This window comes from Prionailurus viverrinus, chromosome D2 (assembly GCF_022837055.1).
Source record: "Prionailurus viverrinus isolate Anna chromosome D2, UM_Priviv_1.0, whole genome shotgun sequence".
Taxonomy (NCBI): Eukaryota; Metazoa; Chordata; class Mammalia; order Carnivora; family Felidae; genus Prionailurus; species Prionailurus viverrinus.
In genome coordinates this window covers 87114965-87138876 of record NC_062571.1, presented here as the reverse complement: position 1 = coordinate 87138876, position 23912 = coordinate 87114965, and the positions used below count along the sequence as shown (strand labels likewise).

Sequence of the window (23912 nt, the reverse complement as noted above, 5' to 3'; positions counted from 1 at the left end):
CGGGAGAACAGGGAAACCTTACTGGGAAGCCCCTGAATATTCCTGGGAACCGGTAATTTGAAGGCAGTTTTCAGTATTCCCGATATACCAAAAGGCATAAAGAAAAACACGACTATCCTCCTACCCATAAGCCACTGCTAACATGGTCAAATCCCACTGTGTACCTCTCTAGACAGACAGATCTCCCACCCGGAGCCCCTGCTGGGAACCATTACAGAAGAGGAGTAGCATTCCTGTAAGTGTTTCCGTTTGGAGTAGTTATGTATTCTTAAAATCAATACCTTCTTGCGTGTTCTAGAGAACACGGAAATCATCAAATCATACGTATTCTTCCACAGTATGCTTTCTTTGCTTACTATCCTTGTGACATCACCCATGTGATATGTGTAGTTTTAATTCATCGGTTTTCACTCGTTTTTAGTGGCAAACGTCACAGACAGACAACAGTGTTCCTGTCCGCTCACCTGATGGCGAACTCAGGGGCCCCTCAGGGGTTTGCTAGCTCCGGTTTCTCGGCATGTTTCTTGCCTGCACACGCACCAGGTGCCTGACCCATGTGGGCCGCTGCCAGTCTCAAAAGGAGGGCCAGGGTCAAGGCCATCGGGCTCCGCCCTCAGCCCACCGTTGTAAAGGCTGTGAGAAGGTGTCCTTGTCCCTTTAACGTGCCGACTACTGACACCCAGCGCTCTCGTCTTCTTTCCGTTTCTGTTAGTTCCCGCTTGTGAGCTCTCACTCTCCGATTCTTTCACTGATTCTGGACACTCCGCTCTTGGCTAGTCATATCTGCTTTCATGGGTTTTCACTGTCGCATTTTGATACAAAACAAGTTCACAACGTTAAAGTGGGTGAAGTTCCCTAAGTTTTTCTTCACTGTCTGGGGCTGGGGCTTGTACCAGAAGTCCTTCGGTCTCTTCCATGTGGGTGCTGCTCCTTCACGGCTCTGGCCCCGTCTCTCAGTCACGCCCAGCTCGTGCACTAGATGGCTGAGGGACAGCTGTAACCTGTCCCCACAGGCAACCAGCTTACATCAGCAGAGCTCAGAGTCAATATTCCTCAGCTCTGCTCACAGGGCCAGGGCTGGCGGTGGCCGTGCGCCTGCCTGAGCTCTCAGAGCCGCCTTCTGGGGTCAGGTCCTTTCCTGGAAGTACACCCCTGAGATCTATCCTGTAAGCTTCTGGTCAGGGTGAACCGTCCCCCACCTGAATGCGCTTTACTGCACACTGTTCTGAGCGACCGATCATTTATCTCGGCGGGCAGTGACTGCGGTCACAAGGAAGGACAACACGCTGCGTCACACCATCCCGTGTACCTGCTGTGCTGAGAAGGCCGCTCCCAGCCTGACTGTCCCTTCTCCAGGTAGCGCGTCTTTTTTCCCCATGGCTGCTTTTAACCTCTCTCTGCCTGCGGTGCCCTGGGATTTCATAGGACACAGACATGGAATTCTGTGCTTCCTGAACCTGTTCCTCAAGTCTTCGTCTGTTACAGGAAGTTCCTGGCCGTCATCGCATCGGACATCACTTCTCCATAGTTCTCTACTCCTGGGCACGCCTCTAACACGTGTTTCACCGGGTGCCCCTCCCCCAGCCTCCATGCTCGTGCCCTTCTGCAGATCCTACCCCTGGGGCTCCGCGCTGGGCCCCAGACAACGGCTTCTCCTGTTCTCTAACTGCCTGGGATCTCCTACTGAACCCATGGTCATTTTCAACCACTGAGTAGTTCCTTTCCAGAAGTTCTGTTTGCTCCGTTTATAAATCTCTCGGGTCATTTCTAGTGGTTTTGCTCATGGTTCCCTGCTCAGGTTTTGGCTCCTTCCTTCAGTCTGGAAACATTTTCAGCCCTCTTACCTTATACTCTGCAGCTTATAGTTCCAGTATCTGAATCCGCAGAGGTTCAGTTTTGCTGCTGTTTCGGACTTGTTCACAGTAGCTTTCCTTCACGTACTTGGTAGTTTTTACCTATACATCTGGGGAAATCTCGAGCCCTGGGTGTACCAGGAGAGGCAATCCACCATGGGTGCGGGGTGCCCCTCCGCGTCTTCGTGGCCGTGCCAAGAATGTGATTCTCGAGTGCTCTCGCCCTGGGCCCCGAGTCTGGGCTCCGCAGCGTCCACGGGCAGGCGGGCTCACCATTTTCTGAGAAGCCCAGTCACGCTGGATGTGACACCAACCCCGCTGCTTGTGCGGCCCGGCCTGGGCCCCTTGTGTCACTCGTGTGCGGCGCGGGAGCCTTGGAAAACCGGTGCCCGCACGGAGCTCATGCTACCCTGCAAGGCCAGGGGTCTGGAGCCCGGAGTCTGCCCTGGGGGACTCGTGTCTCCAGCAGCATCCACAAAACACCAAGAGGTGGAGGGTCGGCACGTAAATCAGGTAAAAGCCTAGGCCCGAAAAGGTCTGTTCCTCCTGATGCCCAGAGCCCGGCCTGCTACGTAGCACCCAGGCCCGCAGTAGCTTTTCCAGATCAGGCCGCCAGTACACATACTCCACATCCCGTGAGGGGGGACAGGCTGATGGTTACAAATCTCAGGGGACTCTTATGCTCAAAGTCTCAGACAGATGTCCCTTGGGACTCTGAATGTAGATGGGTGGTGCCTCTTCCAGAACCCTCGAGGGTCTCCCATCACTGTGCAGTGCGTGGGCCCCAGGCTGTAACTGCACCAGACCTCAGCTGTGAAGACCTGGGTCCTGGGACCGGATGCCCGCGGGCCAGCCCGGCACCCAGGGCTCCCTTGACCTTCTACTTCCAACCCCCGCTTCATCCTGGCTGCTGTGCAGTTTCCTTCGGTCGCGTGGGACCGCCCCTTCCCAGCGCCACAAACGCAACGTGTCGTTTGACGGCAATGACACGATCCTCGGCGCTACTGGCGTCGTCCTCTCTGAAGAACGGGCACAAGACACATTCCCGAGGCACCAGAACTACCACACTGCAGAGGCCACCAGGCCCTGCCGCCGGAGCGCCGCCAGCAGTGAGCCGGGAGGGCGCTCCCCGCTCCTCTCCCGCAGGAAAGGCCACTGGAATGCGGACGGTCACACGCTGAGGGGGAAACCACCGCCCCAGTCCCTTCCGTCACAGTCCTCTCGGCAGCAGGACATGACACGTTACTTTAAAAGCATTTAAAAAACAGCCCCAGAGAACCTTAGTACCACAGGTACTGTAAGCACCACAAGCATGGGGAGAACTTGCTCCTGAGCACCTTCTCTCCACGGAAACCGTCTGGTGGGGGCAGCGGGCTGGGGTTGGAGGGGGGAGGCACCTGGGTGGCTCGGTCCATTAAGCATCCGACTCCGGCTTTCGGTTCAGATCACGATCTCAGGGTTTGTGGGATCGAGCCCCACGTCGGGCTCCGTGCTGACAGTGCGGAGGCTGCCTGGGACTCTCTCTCTGCCCCTCCCCCGTGTGTGCGCATGCTCGTGCTCGCTCGCTCGCTCTCAGAACAAAACATTAAGTAAATAAAAACAAACCGTCGGGAGCCTGAAAACCAGCCCTCAAAGCACGGCTCGGCACCCCCGAAGCCCCCTGCCTCCCGTGCGGGCCTGCCCGCGGCCTCACCTGTCTGAGCCGCCCCAGCAGCACTCGAACTTGTCGAAGATGCAGTCGTTCTCGTACAGAGAGCACAGCTTGCTGCGCAGGTACTCGTGCACCTTAACGAAACCACAGGAAGGTTAGACGGCGCCGCGGGCAGACGCGGCGCCGTCCCGGTGCGGCGGCCTCACCTGGTGGGTCTCGACGGGCCGGCTCTCCATGTTGAGGTCCCACACCTTCACCGACAGGTAGTCTCGGGTCATCATGTACCGGCCGCTGTGACTGAACCTCACGTCGGAGATGGAGGAGATGATTTCGGAGAAGAAGGACCTGCTGCTGGGATCTTCGGGTTCTTCAAAAACTGGAAAACACAACGTGTTCGGCTTCTGTTTAAAAGCCGGAGGACGAACCATGCTCCGGGCTCCGGGCCCTTCCCGGGGACCCCAGAGGGGGGCACAGCCCGCACGCCACTCAAGCTCCTGACCTTTCCAGTCTGTGAGTTTTCTGGCCTTCACCTTCTGTGCTTCAGAGACTTCGAGGAGGTGGCCCGGGGCCAGTCACTGACAGGGGACAGCATCAGAAACCCCCCGATCCCGCCCAGACCCGGGAGCAGCACGCCCACGGCTGAGGCCCAGGGCTGCGGCCTGGGGAATCCGCCCCCGACATGCCGGCGTGGACTGCGGTCAAGAACCGCCATGCTAACCACAGGTCGCGACCACACACACCCGGGTGCCCAAGCAGCCCTGTCCCGTGTCACAGGGAGACAGAGGTGGCGCCGCCTGGGCACCCTGGGTCCAGACTGTAACCTCCGGATGGTCCCACCCGCCAAAGCCCGTGTCAGTCTCTGCTGTCTGGGAGCCAAGTTCCATTAACAAGACCCAATTACTTTCAGAAAGATTCCAGATGCTTCCTCGGCAGACATTCCTTTCTCCTACAGGTTTTGCGGTTTCAGCAGAAACTCAACAGCCCCCTACCTGCGCGGCCACAGCGGCCCCAGAGGCTCCGTGAGCCCCCCAGTCCCCCAGGGTGCCATCACACCCTCGGCTCAGGAAGCTTCGAGTGAGGGTCTCTGCACTTCACTTTAAGCCGCTTTAGCCTTTTGTTTCTTTTTAAACACGGGAACCTGTATGTTTCTTGGCTCTGCACGTGGAATGAATTTTAAGCAAGCTAGCTACTGGCAATGCCGAGTGCTTCCTCAGAGAAACTGCCGACAAGAACTACTCCTGGCATCTTTGCAAAATGGTCTCTTCAAGAATGTCATGGTGAGGGGCGCCTGGCTGGCTCAGTCGGTAACAGTGTGCGACTCTTGATCTTGGGGTTATGAGTTCAAGTCCCACATTAGGTCTAGAGATCACTTAAATAAACTAAAAAAAGAAAAAAAGACCATTAATCTTGAGAGACACAGGTCAACATCATACGAAGCTGACTCTTCACTGCAGGACTCCTATAAAGAGGACAGAATTCTTGAAAACACACTTTAGCCTCAGAAAAACGAGAATAAGGCAAAAAGGTTCCCGTGAACCAGTCGGCAAGCACATCTGACGTGAGGCGCTGCTGTGTGGCCGTGCTCGGCAGGGGAGCCACCGCAAACAGAATGGTCAATGGACTGACTCCCCCGAAGGAGAGCGCGTCCCAGGACACGGGAATCGAGGCACCCTCGCGGGCTCTGGGGACGCGCCGGCAAAGCTTGCTGTGCAGTCCAGTCCCCACCATGGGACACAAGGGAGGACACACACACGCTTCTGCTCTTCTATAAAGCCGGGCCTACTCTTTATGGCTAAAACTGAAAACAAGATAAAACTCTCCTCACCTAGAAGAAACTTCAAGGCTCAGCGGATTAAAGTGCTAGAGCGTCACCTGAGGGAAGTGCCTTCCAGGGCAGCAAAGCTCACTTGTGAACAGAGCCCATCGTGACAGCCGAGAACGACCACGAGCGAAATGTGCTCTAGCAGCCACACGAGGTCCTAGCGCACGGAGGTGGAGGCAACACACGGTTCTCGGCCGGCCCCGGCCCGGGAGCCCTCAGACGCAGCCCTGAGACTGTGACGGGAGTACCACTACGGGCCGCCCCTCCGAGTCACATCTAACGGAAAGTCTACGGGACCCTGCCCTCAGCGTCCACGTGGCGCCAGCAACGGCCCACGCGAGAGCCCCCCGGGACTGGTGATCGACAGCAGGTCCTAAGCCTGCGCGGGTGGGAGCGGAACGGAAGGAACCCTAAGTCTCTGGAGACGGTCTTGCGCCTGGAGAACAGGCAGATTTAGACGAGGCAAGCTGAGCCCTCCAGGCACTTACACTTAGAGTGTCTGTCGCACAGGGCTGAGGAGCGCATGTCGCACAGCCTGATGGTCCCTTTGCTGCTGCTGTAGACGAACACGTTGCACTGGTGCGGGTGGAACTCGGCCGCGGTGATCACCTCCGTCAGCTCCTCCATGTTTACGGGCTTGATGTCCACGATGTCTGGAGGCACACGGTTAAGGCAGGTGCTCGGCAGCTTCGACCACGTCCACGCGAACGGCAGGCGGGAAAAACCCACCGTGAGCGTTAAGAGTGGCCATGTAAAGGAGGTGACCACACAGACGGCGTGCCGGGGAACACGCCGGGAAGAGGGCCTGTGTCACCTAAGCGCCGCTCAGACCACAGGGCCGCGGCTCAGCAGGCCCGGACCACTGCTGCCACTAACGTTCCACAAGACGTTCAGGGCAAGATCATAGGTGCTTGATGGTGTGAGACCCATGCGAAAATCCCATTCTATCCATACGTCACACACACACACACACACGAGACCTGCCAAATTCCAAGATTCTGCTTTTCTAGGAATCTTTTCATCTGCCATCAAGAGCTCGTTCTAAGTAGTTAGAACAGCAGAGCTCGCCAAATACGGAAATCACTTAACTGAAAAACACAAGAGGAGAGTGGAATCTGGCTACGGGCCGGGATGGAACGACGGGGGCCAGATGAACCCTTCCACTGACAACTAGGTGACACCACAGCGTGTCACTGGACAGCACCCAGTGTGGGCAGCGATCCTGGAGGGACTGCAGCCCTGCAGCCGACCCTGTGCACTGCTACGTAGGGTGGAGACCTGGGCCACGCCCAGGGGCTGCTGGGAGTCCAGGGAAGCTCACAGGGCACCCCGGCGCCAAGCGCCAGGGCGGAGTTCCCGGTTAAGTTCAAGGAGCTGGAGTCCGTGCCAGCCCGTGAGGAAACCGCCCAGGCAGGTGGGGAGGCACCCGAACAGAGCGAGCCGCGCTCCCCTCACGCGCAGGGCGTGATCCGCAACGTTGACCAGGGTGAGAGGAGGGCCGGCCGTCGGCGAGCGGACGGGCGCAGAGGTCCAAGGGCACAGGGCGGGGGCTGAGTGTCCAGAAAGAGCACAATTCGCTGCCGGAGGTCTCGTGTGAATGAATCAAAGGTATTTTTAAAGTAATCGTGTTAGGAAAAATAAGATAGTGTTAACAGATGCAAAAAAGTATGTCAAAGCGTATGTGTCTCAAAATCTAGGTCACAAGGAAGGGCGTTCGGAACACGATGGGGAGACAAAATTTTATAAAGGCGACGAAAACTGTGAGTGCGTACACAAATCGTTTATGAATTGAGAGCGCTCGCCAATCATGAAGGAAAAACAGGAGCTTCCGACAGGAGAAAAATGACAAGGGACACCAAAAAAACTTCACACTAATGGACGGTAAATCAACAGCAAATACTTTAACTCACCTATAATCGAGGAAATTAAAAATGGTCTGTTTGGTTTCACTAACGTGAAAAGTTATTTTTCAGAAGATCCAATGCTCTGCTGAAAACAAGCACGCCGAGGGGGCGGGGGCGCCCGTCCCAAAGCCCGCACGGAAGTGGTACCACACACGGCCTGCGCCCCAGCGCCAGTCCTCGGGCTTGAGGGGCACACCGAGCACGGCGCGGAGCCGCAAACCCTCAAGAGCTCCAAACCCTGCAGTTACACACCTGGAGTCTCACGGATACGAAAAAGGCGGTCAGGACGCGGTGGAAAAAACGAGGCTGACGGCAGAGGCTCACTGTTGTGCACCAGGCCCCATGCACGCGGCTCCGTGCCCACTGGCTTTGGGGTTTTGCAAAGCCCCAGGCGGCCCCCCAGGAGTGCAGGTTTCCGGAGGAGGAGAAAGGCCTGGACGACCTGAGGGACTCGATGCTAATTAAGGTCCCAGAGCTGAACTCGGCTGCTGACATTCCCGAGCGCTTGGAACGTCACGTCACTACCACCAAGCAGAGGATGAGCCCAGCGCTTCGGAACACACGCATCCGTGCGCTGCCGGGAAAAGGCTGCAGGCGTGCACACCGCCACCTACCATGGCTGTCTGGAACGACGGAGGGGGAAGAACTTCTCTGCTTATTGGAAGTTTGTTCCAAACAGTCATGTACTAATGGGAGAAACACTGATTTAAAAGAGAACAATTTAGGGAGAATAAAGAGAAGGCAGGGACCACGGGCATGAACCTACTAAGCTGGGACGTTTTGCAAGGTTGCAGAGGAAGAGACACAGAAAGTGCGGCGGCCACAGCGGCCCCTCGCTCAGGCCTCCTCCCGCGGCCAGGCCCGCACGCTCTTCAGAAAACGAGTTACCACGGTCAGGAAATAACCGAATCAAGTAAAAGGACAACAGATAATAAAAATCACGTGTGACATGCTCGAATCTGAAAGGTATATACGCTTGATTTCGTGGACTGTCCTGAGTGGAGGCGTCACACGTAGCCCAGGCGACCCTGCGGACGCCCGTCCGGCTCCGGCCGGCCCGACATCGCTCTAGAACATGGGAAATCCTGACTGAAGCCCCCTGACGTGCACATGTGACAGGACTCTCATTTCTGGAGAAATCAAGAACTTGCCTAACCAATAATTGGCAGACTTTCACCTTCGTAACAGTGCCACTGCACCACTCTTTTGAATACTCCTTAAACAAATCTTTTAAGACACAATTCTTACGTGTCACTTCTTGGGTTGGATGATTAAACATCACTCGAACCACAGCCAGTGTTTTCCAGTCTGTCATCTACTAGCAGATTTGGGGGCGGGGGGGGGGGGGGCGGGCAGGCAACAACGGAGCCGCCAACAGACGCTATTTGAAACAGCCTCTCATTAACCCGGGGGCAACAGACTTGGTCATTCTCATTACATAGAGAACCCTCCCCAAAGGCAGAAAGTAGTTTCCATTTTTAGGGATGCTCCGAATCCCAGGGAACCTCCACCACGGGCTACCGGGCAGCGAGCGCATAGTAGAGGAGACTCAGACGCAGGAAGAGACGCGCACGGAGAGCCACGTCTCTGAAGGACAAACGTGAAAAAATGCCGAGACCGCCATCGGACGAAGGATACTGAAGCTCCTATCTGTGATTTCTAAATGCCATAGATTAATTCTCAGGTCATCTGCAGAAAGATACGTTTCATGATCACTATTTACTGAAATGGAATTTATATGGTATGTATGAGCATTGGCAAAAATTCGTCGTGGACTTGCTTCTACCATAAGATCCATGGGCTTCAATATTGGAACCTAGAAACGGAAGGAGACAGGAATTCAAAACAAAGATCACCGCAGCATAAAATTACAACACTTCAAGACAGCAGAAAACAAAAAGGAACAAATCCGAGTTCACAGTGAGCTAACGGTTTCATACAGACAATACCCCAAATGAGCACTTACCAGAGCTATGAAAACAGGCTACAAATGGGGTCCTGTCCCTCCCTGCGGCCACCGCCAGGGCCGGTCACGTTCGTCGAAGGGCACACTGAACTGGCACCTGACAAAGTGCTTCCAGCGCACCGATGCCTAATGCTTGGCTTCTCCTTCCCGTGTGTCCCCGCAGCCACAAGGACAGCAAAGTCTCCATGGGAGACTCCGTCAAGAACCCCCATCCCTTTCTCTCCCTTGCAGCCACTGCCTTTAAAAGGGACACTACACAGCTGGTCTGCTCGGTGCAGATGCCACGCACCTCGGAGGGGGTGCGGGGACAGGAGAGCGCACGGGGGCCCCCCAGGGAGCTGAGGTACCACGCCTGATCTGCTGCTGGCTCCGCGGGCAAGTCAGCCTGGAAATACCCATGGAGCCGTTCACTCATACGGCAGAGGCAGTTTTTGGTACACAGATTATGCTTCAACAAGAAACTTTTAAAAAGGGGGCACAAAAACCCCATCTCTGTGCTGTGCGCTGTGGTCAGGGGACAGGACACCTATGCCACCATGGAGACGTGGAGTCAGCCAGGCAAAGCGGGAGGGACGGGGCCGGCCCAAACACACACATGCCCACACGAGCGGCAGGGGCGCCATCGTGCGTCATCGTGTCCACGTGTGAGAAAAAGAACAAAGTCCCAACATCACTGACATCCAATGGAAAAGAAGGCAGAAGCTTTAAAATCACAATAAAAAATGAACAGTAGTAACTCGTTATTTTTCTGATTAAAAGCCAAAGGGAGCACCTCTCGTTTCGTCTTCTCTGACCAAAAGTCTGCAAACTGCCTGGAGAAACATTCATCAACACTGCTTCCTGCACCTCAGTCAGACAGGTACCGACCACACGCTGGCCTCTCTGCCCTGCGGGGCACAGGGAGGGTGGCCACAGCCCTCAACCAGTCTTTTAACTGATCAAGACACGTGGCAACTTTAATGCCAGGCCTGAAAGCCTCTTCCTCCTAATTAAATTCCTTTTTTGGCGCTAAAATAATTTAAGAGGAAAACAAAATTTAAATAGAGCAGTATTTGGGGTGCCTGGGTGGCTCAGTCAGTTAAGCATCCAACTTCAGCTCAGGTCATGATCTCACAGCCCATGAGTTCGAGCCCCGCGTCGGGCTCTGTGATGACAGCTCAGAGCCTGGAGCCTGCTTTCAATTCTGTGTACTCCCCCCTTCCCCCACTCATGCTCTATCAAAAATGAATAAACGTTAAAAAAAAAAAAAAGCAGTATTTGACTCCCACTCAGCTAAGTTTAGACAAATACTCTATTTTTAGCTATTAGAGAGGCAGTTAAGAAATCAAATATGGGCTTAAACTCACAAAGACCAGTCTATTTACAGCCCGTGATGTCTTAAACCCCACTGGGATTAACAAAAGCAGTTTCTGAGGAAATCGCACTCTGGCCACCAATTAGACCAATTTTATTTGGGCTGAACACATAAAAGAGCCTCTGAATAAAACCAGCACTGGTTTTTATTTACCCAAATAAGACCCATGGTTTTTACGGTAGAGGCACGTGAGCGTGCGGTGCGCTCAGGGGGAAGCAGGTTTCCAGCAGCGGGGAGAGTGTGCCAGCCGGCGGGCGGGCGGGAGGCCGTGAGGGCGGCCGGGGACCGACAGGAGGCCAGAGCAGGGCGCCCAATGCCTTCTCCAGCCCATCCCACTTAGAGGCGCTTCAGGTGTTGGCAGCTGACACCAGTGCCACCGTCACTCCGAGTGGTTTCTCGCTGCCACGTGGATGTGAAAGCGGTAACCGGGGCAGCAGAAATCACCAATGTTCAGATGACACATTTCGGTTCAAATCAGTTTTATAAACTCCACCCGAGTATATTACGTCGCTTCTCGGAATCAGCCCCTGGACACACGGCAACACTTGGGACCCGAGAGCCTTGGAAGAAGCTGACCCAGCCCGCTCTCCTCCTGGGCAATGCTACTCAGCCGCACGCTGCTGTTTCCTGAACCACGGGGAGCGCCGCCTCCGCTGCCGGGCTGTGGCTCTGACCCGTGTGCCCGCCATCCCAGCATGCTGTGCGCGCCCAGCGTCACTGCGGTGGGTTGTGGTGCGGGGAAGGGTCTCTGCGGGACGGTGTCCTTCCCTGTCACACCTTCCTACTAACCTGGAACGTATGCACTAACTAGGTCTTCACTTGGTGAACAGTATTCAGCAAAGTTTTTAAACCTCATTAGAAAAGAAACCAGCCAGCCGACAATTTTCCCGTGTACCAGGCAGCGGTTTTAGGACAGGCCTCCGAACTAACGCCCCACCGCCTTCGCCACATCCCATCTCGCTGTACGCGCCGGCCAGGGCGCGCACCGGGGGGCCAATTACAAGACCCTGAGAGCCTGTTCAGTTAGTTTTACTCAACGTCATAGACGTTAAAAAGTAAAAAAAAAAATCTAGGTACCAGAAGTGACGGTCACTTCATACTGGGCTCAGGGTCAGCAAAAAAGGGAGGGAAGAATTTTTTTAATTTCACAGTTAGAAAAAGAAGTGATGATTCGGAAACCTGAGAACATGCCCCAGCTAACCCAGGGAACTCCGTGAAAGCCAGCGTCTGCGGCCCACGCAGCTCCACCCAGGGCAACGTTCCGAATCCCACGTGGACGTCACCACGACCCACGCGCCACTCAGGACCTTTGCAGTGAAGGGGGTCGACACGCTTAGAGAGATTTGTTGTGGAGTTAGATCTGAGTCTCTTTAGTGTCATCGTGCTTTCTGAAGACGCCGTGTGACTTCCTGCTTACGTGACGCACAAGGAAACCCGACCGTAACACATACAAATGGCGGTGACTGTGATCGCAGATAGCCTCCACGGGCCGGAAAAGGCGGACCCCACAGGGGCCCCACTCAGCGCTCTCCTCTATGCAGATGCACGCACTGTCCCCGATTAACTAGCAAGAGAACCGAGTAGTGTGAGGAGACGCAGCGCATACCCTCAGCGCCGTAATTCGGAATGGGTCTCGAAGCCGTCCGTCTTCATCTTTCAAGTTGTAACCTTCTGCTCTTTTGTCCCGCTCGCTTATTTTCCATAATTTAATAGTTTTATCTGAAAATAAAAATCTTAGCCTCCGTATTAAAAGAAAAACCTTAGCACGCACCACTGTTAGTCGAGTATTACATCAGAAAACCGTGTGGTTCTATGTGGATTTCTAAGCTACGAGCCTCTGAACCTTAGCTTCCGGTTACGGATAAACCTGCTCTGTCGGCACAGTAAGTAAAGAAGGGGGGTGTGTGCCGCAGGGCAGCGCCATATGGGGAGCGTGTGCGTGCTCACCTCTGTGTTCTTTAAGTCCTCAGCCTACCACCTGCTGCCTAGCTAATAACTGACCCTCTCCCCAAAGTTTAAACAGAAACATTTTCTAGAATGGATTAAAGTAAAAAAGGAACCTATACCCAGAAAATTAAAAATAAAATCCTACATCAAATAACCAGTTACAAAAACAAAAAAGCTCTTACCATTTGTAGAGAGTAGAAAATGAGCAGCATTCTGTTGTGGTAACCACCTAATTTTATTGATTTTTTCCTCAATTTCTAGACTTTTCAAATAGTCAAACTCTGGTTCATGACTTTGAAAGGTACTGTAAACATTATATTCTCCCCTAGAGTGAGGGCGGCTTTTATTCTGCAAGGAAACAGGAGGCTGTTTTAATGAACAAAGCACAGTGCAAAGAGAAACTCCGTACTACCAATATGACTATAAAATGACCACACACATTTTTAAAAAGTTAAACAAAATCCCGGGTCAAAAATTATTAAACAGATGACACTCCAAATTAATTTACGTGGAAAAAACAAGTAACAGAGATTTCCCAGACCTTCCGTCTCTGTCCTAGGCACGCGCTCCAGGTGCACGTGAGCCAGGGTTCCGCAAACGTGAGCAGGCCCTGCCGTGCATGCACTTCTGGAGAGAGGCCGAGGGCCCACAGCGGGTGAGTGCATCCCCTGGGCCCTGGGGCAGCCGGCCCAGACCGCACTCGTGCCCACCGGGAAGAGGGCCATCGAATGGCACTTATGCGGTGACCACCACCGGTAGAGGATAGCTGTTATGTGGATTCTTAACACACATAAAACAATTCTACATGTTGCAGTAGAAGTATAAACACACGCTCGGAAAAATACAGGCCGTCTTCAAAGTCATAACCAACTCTGGGAAGGCCGAGGGAGAGTAAGGTAAGACTTGGGGATGAAGCTGGAAGACGGCACGGGGAGGGTACACGGGAGCCTCACCCACCTGCCAAGGGCTTGGTTTTCTTTTACGAAAGAGTAAAACCTGGGTGGTGGGTTCATAATATACTTATATTAATACCTAAACTCTTCTGTATGTCTCAAATGACATTTTCTATAAAACAGTAAGAATACGTAATTAATATAATTGTTTTAATTTTTTTTAATTTTAAAATTTTGTTTAATTCTTGCTATTTAATCAGCATCTTTAGTCTTACATTTTTTAACACTTTAGGAAGTGTGTCAGAGAAACTGAATGAAACAGAGGGAGCTTTATGTCTAGATTTCTTTTTTTTTTTTTTAATTTTTTTTTTCAACGTTTATTTATTTTTGGGACACAGAGAGACAGCATGAACGGGGGAGGGGAAGAGAGAGAGGGAGACACAGAATCGGAAGCAGGCTCCAGGCTCTGAGCCATCAGCCCAGAGCCTGACGCGGGGCTCGAACTCACGGACCGTGAGATCGTGACCTGGCTGAAGTCGGACGCTTAACCGACTGCGCCACCCAGGCGCCCCTGTCTCGATTTCTTTATATCTGAGCTAAGATCAAGCATTATGAGGAAACACCCCCAAAGCTGTCTTGATCTCTCCACTGCTGCACACTCCCAGAAGCCACACACGGACCCTGGGATCTAGCACGTGGCCTCCACGCGTGCGCTGTGCTCGGTGGGCTAACGTCCACGAGAAAAGCAGCATTTGCCAGCAGATGCTTCTAACTTGCTGGCGAGAAAAATGAAATGGGACGATTTAGGAAAGAAAAATCTGTAGAGTCCTCAGTCCCAGGGCTCAGGACCATAATCCACTTCGAGAAACAGCAGAATCTGAACCAATCTATGAGGCGCCCGCACCGAAGCGCTGCTCTCCTTCCCCGGCCACCGTGTGCAAGAACCAGAATGGATGCTCCTGACACTGCTGGGCCGTCTTCCTGCTGTAACTGCCCGACCAGACCCACCCCCCCCCGCCCGCCCCCGCAACAGGCTGAGACCCCGAGGGGCAGTGAGCGGTCTCCACGCCCCGTCCTGTCCTAGGAGAGGCAGAACAGAGGAGAGAGCGAGGGCCTGGAGGAGGGGGCAGAGCCAGAGCCCAGGCCGACGGCCCGAGCCGCTGGGAGCTGTGATCCGCAGGCGGCGGGAGGCCTATCTTGTTGGCAGACGTGCCGAGCGCCGGCGTCAGCGGACTCGACGCAAACACAGCAGTTCGCGCGGTCAGGTGCAAAGCTGTGCTCTGAGGACGAGGGCTGCACAGCCACGTCCCCAAGCTCTGCTCCCTGGAGACTGCCACACCGGGCTTCCCGAAACAGGGCTCTGCTGCTGAGAGGGGAAAAAGCTCTAAGATCAATACTTCGAACCGTGCTCCCTACCCCCGGATGTCTGGAGGGCTCCCTATCTCCCCGATCGCTCAGCCTGACACTCATGCCGCACCGCCCCCCCCGCCCCCCCCGCGCCCCCCCCCCCCCCCGCCATCGGGCAGGGCCCTGCTGTGTCCCCGCAGACCCCGGGCTCCGCGGCTCTGCAGAAACGGCTGGGCCGTTTAACGGACAGCGCTGGAAAAATCCAAGTCTACAGTGAGGGTTACATACAGCAACCACTAAAATATTTTAAAAGCAGATGGAACATGAAAGCTCTTTTTATGCTAACCAAAGTATCGAGAAAAGGATGGGGAAACACATCGCCCAGGGATTAGTGAGTTGCAGGTGGTTGGGTTTATCAAACTTAAACAACTCTGACCACCTGTTTGCTGTATAAATCTGCTGCTGCACTTTATTAATAATGATTTAATCCATCTTAACTAAACACTTTATACTACAGGTTCTCAAAAGCGTTAACATATTTTGTAACAAGATGCTTGAGTTTTACCACAATCTATTTCACAGTTGAAGTAGACAGTTTTTAGATTTCAATGATGACCCACAAAAATGAGGAAAGTTTTCTATAAGGATATCATTAAAATGGCAAACCTTAAGGAGCTGAAGTCAATTCTTACATTTAGGACAGCTATGGCTCAGCAATCCACTAAAAATAATCCTTCTGCTAAAAGTAATAAACACCACCAACTACTTTTACTTCTGCCGAAAAGGATCAGGTACACAGTTCTACTTAAGGAGTGCCATGTCCTAATCTACCTCTGGGGAAAGAATGCAAGACTATGAACTTGCCGAATCATCTGTGAAGATTTTCAAAGACTAATGACAGTAAATATTATTCACAAGAATTCTCACCATTCCAAATCAGAAAAAATAAGATTAAAAAAAATTTTTTAATTGGGACACATGGGGTGGCTCAGTCGGGTAAGCGTCCAACTTTGGCTCAGGTCATGATCTCACGGTTCATGAGTTTGAGCCCCACGTGGGGCTCTGTGCAGACAGTTTAGAGCCTGGAGCCTGATTCTGATTCTGAGTCTCCCTTTCTCTCTGCCCCTCCCCCACTCACACTCGCTCTCAAAAATAAACATTAAAAAAATATTTTTTAGGGGCACCTGGCTCAGTTGGGTAAGCGTCTGACATCTGCTCAGGTCATGATCTCACGGTCTGTGAGTTCGATCCCCACGTTGGGCTCTGTGCTGACAGCTCGGAGCCTGGAGCTTGCTTCGGATTCTGTGTCCCCACCCCCACCCCTGCTCTTCCCCTGCTCACGCTCTGTCTCTCTCTCAACAATAAATAAACATTTAAAAAATATGACAAAAAATTTTGTAATCTCTACAGACATAGCAAAATTAGAGCTGCAACATGTATATTCCAATGAGATGCGGGCACACCTCGCCTCACTTATAGAAGCCATCCTCCACTGACTGGGGCACCCAGGGCTCCCTCTCCTACAGATGCCCCTACGTGCCTCCTCTCTGGTGGCAGGGCCAGCATTCACTGCCGCACAGATCTGCTAGACTCCAGGGCCCACTAGCTGCCACACCAGTTTTGCCACAAAAACGTAGACACCAGAATCTGCAGATGAGAAAGTAACCGCACACTGACCTGCCTGGACACAGACGAGGGCCTGTGTGTGACTCTGTCAAGAGAAAAGACAGATGGCTTTCCACAAACCCAAGCCTGGCTTCCCGGTGGTTCTGCCCCGGACCGTGTGCACAGCAGACGAGCAGGGCACCAGGCCATCTTGCTTCCTTCATCAGAACTCATCATGAGCTCTGACGAGGCTCCCCAGAAATAAAAGGGGGGGGGGGGCTGCAAGGCCTGGTTCTGCCTCCCATTCTCCTCTTACTCATAACTGAAAAACATGGGTTTCTCTGCCCTTTCCCCCCGCAAAGCGGGAGTGACCGAAAAGGCAGTGCTTGTGATTGAGATTCACCTGTGGGGTCCTTCAGGCCCCAGTGAGGACTCCTTCCTCCCAGCACTGATGGTGGGGCCTCGGGGGGTGCAAGACTGCTGCTCACCTCTGAGGAGGGACACAGAATTCACGGCCCCCCAACACACACAGAACCTTCCCCGCGGCTAGTGCCGCAGGAGCCGTTCAGAGCATACTTACTGCTGGACAGCACGGCTGGGAGCCGCCACCTCCACTGGCTCGTGAAGTGGTTTTCACCGACAGTCACTTGAATTAATTACAGGATAAAAGCAAACGAATGCAGAACCCCACCACCCAATCCTTCATCTGGTCCTCACGACAGCCTGTGGGTAGGGCGAGGACTCTCCTCCCCGAACGTAAGGGCACAGGGGACTTAATCGGAGCTCAGAGGGTGGACGTCAGTGAGCTGAAACACAGATCTTGCTCAGCCCTGAGATAAGAAGATTCTATATGGTTAATGTGATGTAACCGAATCCAAGTGAACTTAGAGACTGAGAACGTGCTGTGCTGCTTTCCTTCCTTCCCAGTGACGTGAGAAAGGCTGCAATTCATTTGGTTTGTGTACAGTGAATTACTGACCTCTTGTTCCCGCTGAAAAATAACGACTCTGCCGCCCTTGTCTCCCGTTGCAAGCAGATCTCCAGAGTAATTAAATTCAACAGTTGAGATGATGTCAGCTGTCAATAAAATACAGAAGCAATTTATCAGATTATGATTTTGAAAGGAGGCATAATCAATACCAAAAATCAGTAAAGGTTCAAAAGAAAAATAAAAACATATACAACTTTCTCCCTATTGGATAAAGCAAAATTTTCATGGGAAACTTGTAATTACCAAGCAGCCAATTCTGATTCTGGTGCCCAGAGCCCAAGAACACATATGGGCTTATGGGTTTTGCTCAACGGATTGAACACCTGGTCCCTAGGGCACCAGGATTTATCTAGACTGTGATGTCTTGAGAGAAGGATATAGAGTAAAAATTTAGAAAATTAATTTTGAAAAGAAAAACAGAAAAGAACTGGTCCTAGAAGACTGGCTCTAATTTTATAATGCATGCCTAATATGAACTTTTAAAATAAATCTGATTCTTACATGATATTGACAGAATGTTTTTAATATTCTTTGCAGTAACTTTTGCTGCCTTCTGTACACAATATCCCTACAAACAGCACAAACTCTATTTCACCGACTGGATACAGTCACTAGCATCGATAATGACAAGAATGACGCCATCATTATCTAGTCAGACACTGCCGGTTGGGTACGGAATTTCTGACAAGGATCTTGGTCATCAGCTCACTACAGGCAAAGGGTACAAAGAACAAAGCCAAGTGCTGGGAAAGTCCTTAGGTACCTAAGGCTAAGGCCTAGAAACAACAGATCTCAACTCATGAAATGGACTCCTGGAGCAAAAAAATAGAAAACCTGGTTGTCTTCAGCCCAGGGGTGCTGAGTGCAGACTGAATCAGGACAAAGACGGCTTTGGTCCTGCACAGGCCACTGTCAGCCTGCTCCTCTACCACCGGGACTCTTCACCTGCCCCAGACAATCTCCTCTCCAGAGGCTCCGTGGAAGGGCTGGAAGGGCTGGATCAGAACCTCCCCCCGCTGCTGGGGCACCAACACGAAAGGCCTGTGTGCCTGGCAGATGAGTGTGTGCTCTCCACCTGCGGGGCTACAGCTCCGCCGAGGCCAAGGGGCTTAAACCCAAATACTGCTGCACAACCAAAGTCTATAAAGAACTTATTAAACTCACACCCAAAAAACAAATAATCCAGTGAAGACATGGGCAAAAGACATGAACAGACACTTCTCCAAGGAAGACATCCAGATGGCCAACCAACACATGAAAAAAAGCTCAACATCACTCATCATCAGGGAAATGCAAATCAAAACCACAATGAGATACCACCTCACACCTGTCAGAATGGCTAACATTAACAACTCAGGCAACAACAGATGTTGGTGAAGACGCGGAGAAAGAGGACCTCTTTTGCACTGTTGGTGGCAGTGCAAGCTGGTGCAGCCACTCTGGAAAACATTATGGATTCTTCAAAAAACTAAAAATAGAACTACCCTTTGACCCAGCAATTGCACTACTAGGCATTTATCCACGGGATACAGGTGTGCCGTTTCGAAGGGACACAGGCACCCCCATGTTTATAGCAGCGCTATCAACAATAGCCAAAATATGGAAAGAGCCCAAATGTCCATCGATGGATAAATGGATAAAGAAGATGTGGTATACACATACAATGGAGTATTACGCAACAATCAAAAAATAATGAAATCTTGCCATTTGCAACTATGTGGATGGAACTGGAGGGTATTATGCTAAGTGAAGTTAGAGAAAGACAAAAATCATACAACTTCACTCATATGAGGACTTTAAGAGACAAAACAGATGAACATAAGGGAAGGGAAGCAAAAATAATATAATAACAGGGAGGGGGACAAAACATAAGAGACTCTTAAATATGGAGAACAAACAGAGGGTTACTGGAGGGGCTGTGGGAGGGGGAATGGGCTAAATGGGTACGGGGAGCTAAGGAATCTACTCCTGAAATCATTGTTGCACTACATGCTAACTAATTTGGATGTAAACTTTAAAAAGTACAAAATAAAACAATAAAAAAAAAAAAACAGACCCTCCCCCTGAGGTTGTCATAATGCAATACAAATCTTAAAGGTGTGAGCAAACATTTTAGTTAGATAGTAGTTATTATAGGACTTCCTGGGAAACGAGCTCTCACTCTACTGTTTCTAAAGAGGCTCCACCCCAGGAGCCCAATGTGGGGCTCAAACTCAAGACCCCAAGATCAAGACCTGAGCTGAGATCAAGCTCAACCCATTGAACCACCCAGAACCCCTGTGCGCTGACTTTTAAACACACACTGAATTTTCTGCCTGGGATTTCTTGCTTTCCTTTAAAAAAACAAAAACAAAAACAAAACAAAAACAAAAACAAAACCAGTTAGATCTGGAAAAGAATTAGGCTTGTTAGAAGTGCCACTTTTTAAATTAAATTACTCAAAATAACCCAATTTGCTTAAGTGAAATTAAAATATTCTGTATTGGACTAAATGGAACTAAATCTCTGTCATTCATACCCAGGGGGTGTACAATATTATATAATTAATGGTATTCTAGTTCTGTCAGTGATTTTTAAACTTAATTAAAATGGACTGAATCTTTTAAAAGAGAAACTCCCATGACTGCCACTGGTGAGAAATGACTTTCATTAAGCTACGTAAATATGCATGAATCTAAATTTAGAAAATGCTGTCTGCAGAGTTTAGAAGAGCTCTAAAATCAAAACGTATATAAATATACAAACTAAACACCAAGAAGATTACAAAACCAATAACATTTAAACTACCAACATGAATCTAATGTGATGGCTGTTACTTTACAGAACTGGTGTGATGCTAAAAGCATAAACACGGCACTAAGGGCACCGAGCGGCGCCCTTAAACCTGTCATGCCCCGCACGATGGCTCAGTGTCATACGGGCAACGCTAGCACCTGCTGGCCACCTCTGTGGCGCCGCGGCTCCACACGGCCGCAGCAAGGACCCCGCGCACTGGCACAGTCCGCACGGAGGCACTTTGCCAGGAGGGGGTCATCTGGCCGATGCAGAACTTACTTAGTAAATGTTCAGATCAAACTCGGAAACTATGACACATGCTTCGCAGCCCCGAAGAGCCCACCTCGGACTCTCTGTCTGCAACACGCTTACATCTCTCCCGCTGCCACTAAGGGGCCAGAGAGGAACTGGAAAGGCGTCCGTCCACAAGGCAATGGTGGTGAGCAGGCTCTGACAGACAGATGATGGCGAGGGGTGGCAGGCGTGGTGGTGACAGTCTTTTTTTTTTTCTTTTCCTTTTTTTTCCAGAGAGGGAGAGAGACAGAGCGCAAGCAGGGGGAGAGGCAGAGAGAAAGGGAGACACAGGATCGGAAGCAGGCTCTAGACTCCAAGCTGTCAGCACAGAGCCTGCCGCGGGGCTCCAACTCATGAGCCGTGAGATCACGACCCGAGCCGAAGTGGGACGCTTAACTGACTGAGCCGCCCAGGCGCCCCGACAGTCTTTTTTTTTTTTTTTTTTTTTAGATCCAAGTTAGTGAACACGTAGTGTAATAATGGTCTCAGTAGAATTTAGTGATTCATCACTTACATATGGCGCCCAGTGCTCATCCCAACAAGTGCACTCCTCAATGCCCATCGCCCATTTAGCCCATCCTCCACCCACCCAACACCTTTCTAGCAACGCTCAGTTTGTTCTCTGTATTGACGAGTCTCTTACACTTTGGTGGGGACGGTCTAAGTGTGCACAGGAGGCCAAGGTCCCAATGTGCTGAGAGCCTCAGCCAGGCTCCACACCGGACCCTGGGCACAGAGATGGCAGAAGGTCTTGTACTGAACCGCTGGGTCCCCAAGCTTGTGCCCATCCCGTCAGGTGGCGACTCCCGCCCCCTTCCTGATCTCCAAACGCTAGCTGCCAGGAGTAAAGTCCCCACCCTCCCTGGGCCTCCTCTCCAAAGTGACAAATCAAGGGACAAAGTCCTGAAGCTTCAAACGCCCACAGGGCTCAAGAGAAAGATCAGCCCCAGGAAGCCCTCCGGCTGGAAAGCCCACCTCGCACAGGACTAGCTGCTGGCTCTGCAAGCGGCTCCAGATTAAACATGAACCGACGGCTCAGGACCTGCAGACGGGGGAGAAAGTGGCCAAAACAAGGGGGCTGGGGGAAAGGGGGACAGCGCTTCAACAAAACCAACAAAACCTCAAGGAAACGACACTTTACGTCCTCGGGGAGTTAACAGTTAATGCCTGCTAACAGGAGTGACATCACCAATGTCAGCTGAGTGCCTGCGAGGTGCCAGGTGGTATTCTAACTGAGCACAGCCCTGCATTTAGCCAGTGAACCTCCCACACCTATGAAGCGGGGCTCCCATCAGCCCCGTGATGGAGAGAAGTGGGCGCTGGATGCTGTATGCAGCTCACCCACACTGGCAGCCCCAGCCACTAATCGGGGGGCAGCAGGGTGGCCCTACGTCCAGCAGGGTCCCTAGAGGATGAGGTTAGAGGTTAGAGAATGGGGGTTAGAGGTTAGAGGATGAGCTGCGTGCTACCTCGAGAAAGGAGAACCAGCAAGTGTGTTTTGAAATTCAAACGCGAATAACAATTTTAAAGCTCAACACCTCTTCCAAAGCCTGGAGCACGAAGACAAAGAAAAGGACAATCACCATCACAGGATCAGGTTAGGTGGCTCATTAGCCAGTTAAGCTCCAGAAAGACGACAGAGAGAAGGGAGTGAAAGAAAAAAAAAAAAAAATCAAAGGACGAAGTCAAGAGTCTCCTGACAAGGTCTGGTGAGCGCCAAGCCTGAAAAAACCCCTAGCCCAAGGTGCCTCACCCCGAAAACTAAAACACCCAGGATAAAAGGGAAATGCTAAAATTCCCCAGAGAAAACAGATCACAGACAAAAGGAACCAGACAGGAAAATGGTGGATGGAATACCAACCACCCTCCAAATTCTGAGAAAACGTAACTTTCAACCCATAATTCTACACCCAGTCAAATGTTCAATCGGGTTTCAGGGAGGAGTAAAGATGTTTTCAAACACGCAAAGAGCAAAAACGCCTTTCTCCGAAAACTACTGGAAGATGTTTGGCAAAATGGGAATAAACCAAGGGCAAAGAAGATGGGGGGAACTGACATGCCCACAATGGTGAGGACAGTGCCGAGGTAGGAGTCAAGGACCCCGGAGAGCAGCAGTCCCGGCCGGAGGAGGCTGGCCAGGAGACGTCCTGGGAAGAGAAGGGCTAGCGGTCACCCGTGCCGTGTCTGGGAACGTCACTGCTGTGTGTCTGACCATGTCTGCTTAAACTGCACTGAAGACAAAGAAGCAAGCATGTGAAAAAATTAGGCGATCGTTAGCTCTAGGAAAAAATAAATCGGTACGAAAGAGAAAACGCGTATGTACTTTAATTCAGCAACGAGCAGGATTCGCCTGACTCTGAGGGAACCAAAACGTGCAAGAGAATTCCCTCGGCTCTCTCCTTTTTTCCTTCCCCAGGGAAGGTGGGGGAGTGCACGTGGGTGGAAGGCGATGCTGGTGAAAAAGCACGCTCATCAGGTACCGTCGGGAAGTCAGGACTCCCTCTTCAAAGCCAGGAAGTCAAAAGTCAGCAGTGAAGACGTTATTCAGGGGCTGCTAAGGATACTTCCCGGCAGGTGTCGAGGGAAGAGGCGCTGCACATTATGGTGACACAAGGAGGAAGCAGGAACAAGAAATGCGGAGCGGGGAGAGGGGCCCAGAGGGAGAGCATGCGACGAAGTTTTAGAAGACGGGGAAGCGAAGCCACGTTCGTGTGCCCCGGCGCCTGGCGCAGCACAGGGGGAGCCCGGGCCCAGGGGAGCAGGGTGAGCAGACGGGCGGGGTCAGGGAGCGCGTGGCACAGGAGGCAGGGCGGAGCTGGGCTCTGGAGGCGGTCTCGTCAGACCACAGCTTTTTTCCACGAGGTATGAGAGAAGATTCATCTGCTGAGAGCGGAAGGGAGGGGGTGCGGGCGAGGTGCGGGGCGTGTGAAGGAAGCGTTCTCGGGCGTGAGGCCACACTACAGAACGCGGGATGGTCTCTGTGCCAGTGCCCACGTGAGATCTGAGGTCAGCAGCTTGTTTTTAAAAACCAGCAAGCCTAGCGAGTGACTACCGTAAGCCATGCACTGCCCTGGGGACACAGCACAGGCAGTGTCCCTGCCCCTGACATCTGAGTGGAGGAAGGGACTCTGAACAAGCCCACCCAGTGGCGCTTCCGCAGCCACGCGGCGCAGGCAGAGGGTTAGACCAGGTCTGGGTTCCGGCAGGAGTGAGAACGGGGGCTGCGAGAGACGAGGGGGCTAAGAGTGAGCAAGGGGTGACACGGCGTCAGGCCCCGGGGTCCAGCAGACGGGTCGGGAAAGACGGCTCTAGCGGTGGGTTCGGGGGTGCGCGCGAGTATACAGGGGTTTGCTAGACGATTCTTGCACTTTCCGGAACTTTTAAGTTTTTCAAAACACCAACAAGGATGAACACGTCATCTCCTCTCCTTCTGTCAACCTTTCCTGCCGCTGCCCTAGTCTGTCGTCTCAGGCTGAACGACTGAGACGGCCCCCCCAGTGGCCCGCTCCC

General features: G+C 52.2%; 1 protein-coding gene across 1 annotated transcript in view; it reads right to left on the bottom strand.

Moving 5' to 3' along the window:
* PPP2R2D (protein phosphatase 2 regulatory subunit Bdelta) overlaps window positions 1-23912 on the bottom strand; it is a 51573-nt gene that overhangs the window by 2408 nt on the left and 25253 nt on the right. Inside the window, exons 3-9 of the mRNA XM_047826470.1 lie at window positions 17322-17419; window positions 12680-12845; window positions 12157-12269; window positions 8869-9046; window positions 5815-5979; window positions 3711-3880; window positions 3547-3638 (exon numbers count right to left, since the gene is read on the bottom strand). Of these exons, the coding sequence (XP_047682426.1) occupies window positions 3547-3638; window positions 3711-3880; window positions 5815-5979; window positions 8869-9046; window positions 12157-12269; window positions 12680-12845; window positions 17322-17419 (982 nt within the window). The remainder of the gene's footprint in view (window positions 1-3546; window positions 3639-3710; window positions 3881-5814; window positions 5980-8868; window positions 9047-12156; window positions 12270-12679; window positions 12846-17321; window positions 17420-23912) is intronic.